At 32.3% G+C, this 8,255-nt stretch overlaps 1 protein-coding gene across 1 annotated transcript; it reads right to left on the bottom strand.

Annotated features, from left to right (window-relative positions):
• Positions 1-7,547: 7,547 nt before the first annotated feature.
• On the bottom strand, positions 7,548-8,087 carry LOC103309218 (platelet glycoprotein Ib alpha chain-like). Its single transcript, XM_008184113.1, has one exon. It carries the CDS (start codon positions 8,085-8,087, stop codon positions 7,548-7,550), a length of 540 nt encoding a protein of 179 aa, XP_008182335.1.
• Positions 8,088-8,255: the final 168 nt, after the last annotated feature.

The raw sequence follows: 8,255 nt of genomic DNA, 5'->3' as shown, positions 1-8,255 counted from the left end.
AAATTGTTTTTCAAATCTGAACGGTTCAACCTGTAATATACCACCGTGTTTCATAAGAATAGACGTTTCTCATATGATTAAACTGTTTTGCCGTTTAAAAATACTTAATGGAATTAGAAACAAACGATTAAAAGAATTTTATGTACGCGGATTTCGATTGTTATTAACTTCAACAACGTTAGAAATATTCAAACAAATATTGAAATCATTAATGACAGTTATTTTAAGTCCCACAGATGGTTATCTAGATGACAGCAATACGACACCAAATTCTTCAGAAAGTTGTAGAATATTTTTATTGTCATTAATGAAAGACTCTACATCATACGATAACGAAAATAGATCTGACGAATTGGAAATCCAAAATTTAGAAAATGCAAGTGAGGAGTTAGATGAAAATCCAATAACAACCTACGAGCAAGACGAAGTTAAGATTTTCATTGATGAAGTAGAAAATGAAAGTAATATTGATGCTTTAATTGAAGGCAATAGGGAATCAGCATACTACTTACCAGGATTAATAAAAGATTTGAAACGTTATTGCTATGATTTTCCTCTATGGACTGGGGTGATGACTGATAAATTTAAATCGCCCTATGTTATTGCTACCAGTGCATCGGTTGAGAACGATTTCAATAAACTCAAAAATGAAGTATTAAGGTTTTCTGAAAAACCAATGACTGCTGACCGTTTTGTAATTCGTCATGTTCAAAGTATTAACGAACATAGTAAATTATTCAGAAGTAAACAGATAAGATATACACATGACAATGAAAAACCCAAGATCAAAATTCATAAGAAAGCATGTTATAATGGTAATGGTAATTATAACAGTGTTCACAATGACTCTGATAGTAATGTTTCCGATTACAATGAAGACAATTTGAATAATAATGGTTATGGACCAACTTATGGTGATTCAAACGAAATTAATCAGAACAAGGAAGAGGACACCCAAAATTCAATAACAATTGAAAAATCTATAGATAACCATAATCATTTTAAACGCAGTCATAAATCACTTTTTGACGATATTGATTATACTTGTGACACAGAAGATGATGATCTAGAATTACATTTTTACAAAGAAAAAGATTTAAATACTAAAACAAATGAAAATGAGACTACTTCAAGTTCATTTGAAAGTTCAAATGATGATATTGAAAACTGGCGAGGAAAAGGAAAGAATCCTAATACAAATCTAAGTTTGGCCAAAAAGAAAAAAAAGAGTACTAAATACATGGATTCGACTCCTGAAATTGAAAGGATATTAAATAAAAGTTTGCGGTCCAAACATCAGACATTATTAATCAACGGCAATATGAAAACACCAATTAAGATAAATAAAAAAAGATATTTAGTGTCCAACACCTGTGCATTCGACTCAGTATGTATTATTCTTGCTATGGCATATACTGATAGCAAATACTATCAAGAATATATGAAAACAAGTTCTAATGAACTATTGCTATTTTGTGAAGAATTGGCTAAAAATGGGCCAAGTTCTATTATTTACAAAAAACGCCTTTCTATTTTAAAAACAATATTCAACAATGATTCAGGACTTAATGATATTATACTTATTAACGCTGAATGCAATGTACTTCATATAGTTAATGTTCTAATGAAAAGTAGTCCATCATCTACGCAAATAATAAAATGTTCAAATAACAGCTGTGTGGTGAAAGAAATTGGATCCTCAACAATAATTGTTAAACTTAGTAATAGTTTCTTAAATCTTCAAAACGATTTAAAACAATATTGCAAAGAGATTCTAATTGAGTGCTCGGAATGTGGTCATGATGCTGTCTCTAAAAGGAAACTAAATGAACATCTTTTCATTGAAACAGACATGTATGAAGCAATAACAGTGTTGACAGATTTCCCTTTAGAAGTAGAAGTCAATAATATAACGTAAGTATAAAAATGATCAACTTTACCATTTATTGGTACCTACATAATTAGATAATTGAAATTGAAAATTGTATTAATTATATGTTGCAGTTATATATTATATGGAGCAATATCTTATGTACCTGGACATTATGTATCGTATACCCGACGTATAGGAGGCCAGTGGGAAGTGCACAACGATCTTCAAAAAAAAGTAGCCACATGTCGTAATCCAAAAAACACGTATATAAAGACCCATATGTTAATGTATGGATTAAAATAAATTATAAAATTATTTTCTAAGTACCTATGAATTATGTAAAGTATAAATAAAAAAAGAATATTTCGTAAATTACATTATTTTGTCAAATCGTATTTTTACATTTTTTGATAACATTTTAAAAAAGTTTCTTATTAATTTTAATTTTTGAAAATGTTAAAAAAATTTCTTTTAATATCATGAAATATTTTATTCTTTGTATTTTGTTGCTCTTATTTATTACACCATGCTACTAAACAGTCTCGAGCTTCTGTAATATACATTATTTATACACAAAACTTCAAAATTTAAATTTTTATAATTATTAATTATAATGTTTAACTTACAAGTAAAAAAAATATTGAAATTTATTATACCTACTGGGTACTTGGTGTACATTTTATTTTAACTACATATTAAAATTTTTTTTTTGATACATTAAATTAATTTTGATTTTAAAATACACTACATTTTAAATAATTCATATTTTATTTGACGTATTAATTATTTAGGAACACTATACATTTATTAATTATTCTTAAATATAATATTTTAATTAATTATAAAAATACGTTACTTTTATTTATAATGTATACTTATTGTATTAATTATATTCAAACATTATATTTTTACTAACAATAAGTATACACTAATTTTATTAATTATTCCTACATATTAAAATTGTTATTAATAATAAATTATCACTAATTTTACAAATTATTATTAAATATTTTACTTTTGATAATTTTCAATAAACATAATTTTTACTAATTACTTTTAGTGTTTTGATATTTTTTATTTATAATCTTAATTAGTCTATTCAATTTATTGTTCTTATTTAAATGTATTAGTTGTTTATAAATAAATCATTATTATTAATTATTTTTAGATACCTATACCTAGTATACCTACATTATTTTAATTAATTATTTTTAGAAATCTTGATGATCATTATTATTGAATTTTAAAAAATTAATTTTTATGAAATCCATTGATAAACATAATAACAATAATACAAGTATATTTTCACCAAAATTCCAATTTTGATTAGTGGCGTTTATAAATTAGTATAAATTTACCACTAAAATATCTACTATATTTTGCTCCTAAGTCATAACTGAAATATTATTCAACCAATTCCATCGAAAATTATAAAAGCACGTAGCCTGTGATTTTATCGATCTATTGATACCTCATTCTACCGATTTGGTCCATTTATTAGACCAGTAGCCTAAGTATTGTAGCCTATAGGTAAAGAATACCAAAATATTAACACATATTTAAAGGGAATGTCATATTATATTATACACGGTCGTGTGTGGTGTGTATTGTTTCTTTTTTTTTTTACTTAGTTCGCGACACTACCGTTTCGCTGGCTTCTAAAATATAAACTCGAAAGTACCTACCTATATAGATATTTATATTATTATGAATACTGTCTGAGTTCTGCAATAATACAATTGATATTAATAATGATTAATGGTTCCTAATATATTATATTATTATAATTAATATTTTATAATATAATAATATATTATTATGTAAGTAGGTCTAGCTGCACTGCTGCAGTAGTCTTCGTCTGCGGGCCACCCGTATGTTTGCATAGGTAATTACACAGGGTATACTGCAAATTATTAGACGTACCTAGTATAGGTAATATATTATTATTATATTTATATATTACCTATATATTATTTTGGTAAATAGATTAATCGTATAATCATATTCTAAAACAGTATACGTAGATTTGCAATTAATTTGCTAAATATTGGCATTGGTTTGGAACGGATCGGACAATGTGGGGGGGCTGACCAAATTTGCAAAAAAATTCGCCAAAATTTCAATTTTGATTTGCAAATTGTAAAAATCAATTTGCAATTATTTGCAATTAATTTGCTAAATATTGGCATTGGTTTGGAACGGATCGGACAATGTGGGGGGGCTGACCAAATTTGCAAAAAAATTCGCCAAAATTTCAATTTTGATTTGCAAATTGTAAAAATCAATTTGCAATTATTTGCAATTAATTTGCTAAATATTGGCATTGGTTTGGAACGGATCGGACAAAGTGGGGGGGCTGACCAAATTTGCAAAAAAATTCGCCAAAATTTCAATTTTGATTTGCAAATTGTAAAAATCAATTTGCAATTATTTGCAATTAATTTGCTAAATATTGGCATTGGTTTGGAACGGATCGGACAATGTGGGGGGGCTGACCAAATTTGCAAAAAAATTCGCCAAAATTTCAATTTTGATTTGCAAATTGTAAAAATCAATTTGCAATTATTTGCAATTAATTTGCTAAATATTGGCATTGGTTTGGAACGGATCGGACAATGTGGGGGGGCTGACCAAATTTGCAAAAAAATTCGCCAAAATTTCAATTTTGATTTGCAAATTGTAAAAATCAATTTGCAATTATTTGCAATTAATTTGCTAAATATTGGCATTGGTTTGGAACGGATCGGACAAAGTGGGGGGGCTGCATGAAGTTAGCCCCCCCAAAAAATTTTTTTAGTTTGCGAGCGTGCATTAAATTTGCAAATTGTAAAAACCGATTTGCAATTATTTGCAATTAATTTGCTAAATATTGGCATTGGTTTGGAACGGATCGGACAATGTGGGGGGGCTGACCAAATTTGCAAAAAAATTCGCCAAAATTTCAATTTTGATTTGCAAATTGTAAAAATCAATTTGCAATTATTTGCAATTAATTTGCTAAATATTGGCATTGGTTTGGAACGGATCGGACAAAGTGGGGGGGCTGACCAAATTTGCAAAAAAATTAGCCAAAATTTCAATTTTGATTTGCGAATTGTAAAAATCAATTTGCAATTATTTGCAATTAATTTGCTAAATATTGGCATTGGTTTGGAACGGATCGGACAATGTGGGGGGGCTGACCAAATTTGCAAAAAAATTCGCCAAAATTTCAATTTTGATTTGCAAATTGTAAAAATCAATTTGCAATTATTTGCAATTAATTTGCTAAATATTGGCATTGGTTTGGAACGGATCGGACAAAGTGGGGGGGCTGACCAAATTTGCAAAAAAATTAGCCAAAATTTCAATTTTGATTTGCGAATTGTAAAAATCAATTTGCAATTATTTGCAATTAATTTGCTAAATATTGGCGTTGGTTTGGAACGGATCGGACAAAGTGGGGGGGCTGCATGAAGTTAGCCCCCCCAAATCTTTTTTTTAGTTTGCGACCATGCACTAAATTTGCAAATTCTGAAAACCAATTTGCAATTATTTGCAATTAATTTGCTAAATATTGGCGCTGGTTTGAAGTGAATCCGCCAAAGTGGGGGGGCTAACTTCATGACCATAAATAAGTCAAAATATTTAGAAAATGTTATGGTGTATAGAAAATGCTAATATAAACATTCAGTCAAAATTTTATGGACCTACTGTCATTTGTTTTAGAGTTGCACCAAAAACTAAAATCGATTTTGTTAAAAACCTATTTTGCGTAAAAATTCCCGTTTTTCCTTAATTTTGATGTTGTTTTTCCCGGCGCTTGTGAAAACTATTGGGAATTTTAAATTTTGCATCAACAATATTCAGTTTCCCATCGAAGAAGATACTGAAGTTGAAAATCGAAGCATTATTTCGACTTCTTACACAGACACCAAAATAATGTAATAAAAAAAAAAAAAAAACACACACATCATTGTAAAATCAATATATTCATTGTTCCACTCAAAATCTAAAAATAATAGTTTACATAATAGTAAATAGCACATTATTACAACTTATTATTAACAAAATATCTCTATATATATAAAAATGGAGACAAAAATGTATAACATTGCATCAGTTGAGAATGGCTGTACCGATTAATTTGATTTTTTTTTAAATGATAGAGAGTGTCGGGGAGCAGGTTTATAGCATAAATTATGGACCTAACTCCTGTGTCCAGAATATTTAGAGACAAAAACTGAGTTACGCCAGTGGCGCCCTCTAGCAGATACAAATATAAATATTATATAATATAAATAATAATAATATAAATATCGATAATAGCAGGGCTTGAAATCGATTTTAAATATCGATAAAAATCGAAAAAAAAAACAAAAAAAAAATTATATTTTTATATTCTGGTTGATATATATTTTTGATTATAGACACTTAGAACTTTAGAGTAAACAAATATAATAGTTGGCACATTATTCATTTTATTTTGGAACATAATCGTTTTATGTTATTTATGAATTTTTTCAATCAAAAACGACTTTATTGTTTTTTGGAGAATTTTTATGCTTGAATCATACCTCCTATTAGAAGAACAGACATTGGACGGCGTACACGTAATGCAAGAAACTGTGATACTGTCCGTTATAATCAAACGCAAGAAGAACGGGCAGAAGCAAATGAATTGGGACGTGCTCATAATACACAAGCCCGCGCTGCACAAACGCCGCCTCAAATTCGACAACGTGTTAATATAAGAAGAAGAAGTTCAGATGTAGCCTTGAATCGCGCTGATTTCGAATACGATTCCGCAGTCTACTACTAAGTTACAAATTACAAAATATAAATACCTGTTGTAATAGGTAACTTATATTGAAAATGGTTAAGGTAATGTGTTAAAGTTCTGAAGTAAAATACTGACCTGGAATAATGGATTGTGACCTTTTAAATAGACAGAATTTGATTAGAAAATAGATTATTTAATTATATCTCCTACTAATAAATGTACTATGTAGTATCGGTATTTAATAAATATAATATTATACTTAACTACTATAACAATATAACGTTTTAATTTTTAACAACTAACAAAACGTGACGGTTGATAATATTATCTTAGTTCATGCCTCATGGTTTGATGAAATGAACGATAGTGAACGGAGTGAAAAATTATATTATATTTACCATTTTGTCGTTTCGGTAAAAAGTTTTTTCTCGAAATGAACGATTTCGTTCGTCATTTTGTCGTTTTACGTCGTCGTTCATTGGGTGAACGATTTTCAGTGGTGAACGATGTCGTTCACCTTTTAGTGAACTAGGTCCAATCGTTCACCTGGGTGAATAGTTCAATTGAACTAACGAACTAACGTTCGCGAACGACCCATCTCTAGCTTGTACTATCTCTGGCTTTCGCTTGAGGTAGACTCGCCGCGCCCGTGAGTGGTTTATTCGCTTTTTGGGGACCCTATTGGAGTGTAGTACGCCGGGTCGTACGCTATCTCCTCAAGCCCCTCGAACGCCGCATACCAATCGTCCTCGGTTATTTCGTCCGTGGTCGGTGATTGGTTTGGCGGCGTATGGCTGGTAGACTGTTCCGGCTCCTCGGAGTTTCCGTCCTTGGGCGCCGGTTTGTCTACCTCCATCGGTTCCGGCGGTGTTGGGCCGGTAGAAGGTGCGCTGGCTGCTTCAGGGTCTGAGGTTAGCGTAGGTCGCTTGGCAAGCCGATGTTGTTGGCTTGCCTCGGTCTTCTTGCTTTCCTCTTCTCCTTCAGCTGCTGGAACTTCCAGCGGTTCCACGCCTGGTGCGCCTCCGTCCTCACCCTTACCGCCGGGCCTGGGGGTACCCCCGTTGTCCTGGGTACCGGTTTCGGCTCCGCAGGCTTTACGGGGGCAGGTGTTGTGGTGGCTGGTGTTGTGGAGACAGGTGTCGTGGCGGCTGGTGTTGTGGGGGCGGTTGTCCTTGTCGGTGTTGGTGGCCTTGTTAGCGACGGAGTGCGGCTGCTGGGTGTTGATGTCGATGGTGGTCGTTGCGGCCGCAACCTCCGCTGGATGTCCGCTGTACGGTCCACCCAGTCCCGGTTGAAGATGGCCGCCCGCACTGGGTCCTGCAGGAGCTGGCGGGTAGTCATCCTCGCGACCTGGGCGGCTGTTCGCGGCTCATCCTGGCCACCGGATACCAGCCCCAGCCGCTGGATGAGGTCGGCCATCTGTTGCCACTTCTCCTGCTGTTGGCCGGTCATGTTGTCTGTGTATGGTGACAAATACAAAAAAAAAATAATTTTATTTTTGCCCTATTGGTGCGCGTTTTAGACATGACACATGTATTTTTCGTGGGTGGTTTCTGGGTCGGTAAGAAAGACTCCTTTTCCGACCGGCTTCGCTAGCCTTACCGGTCCCCACCACTTTGG

This window comes from Acyrthosiphon pisum, unplaced genomic scaffold (assembly GCF_005508785.2).
Source record: "Acyrthosiphon pisum isolate AL4f unplaced genomic scaffold, pea_aphid_22Mar2018_4r6ur Scaffold_21866;HRSCAF=25115, whole genome shotgun sequence".
In the NCBI taxonomy this organism is placed as follows: domain Eukaryota; kingdom Metazoa; phylum Arthropoda; class Insecta; order Hemiptera; family Aphididae; genus Acyrthosiphon; species Acyrthosiphon pisum.
The sequence above is the reverse complement of the archived record's forward strand: the minus strand, read 5'-3'. Positions and strand labels throughout refer to the sequence as shown.

Excerpts from the sequence above, each read along its gene's own strand:
- LOC103309218 (XM_008184113.1), bottom strand. The coding sequence starts at position 8,087 with ATGACCGGCCAACAGCAGGAGAAGTGGCAACAGATGGCCGACCTCATC.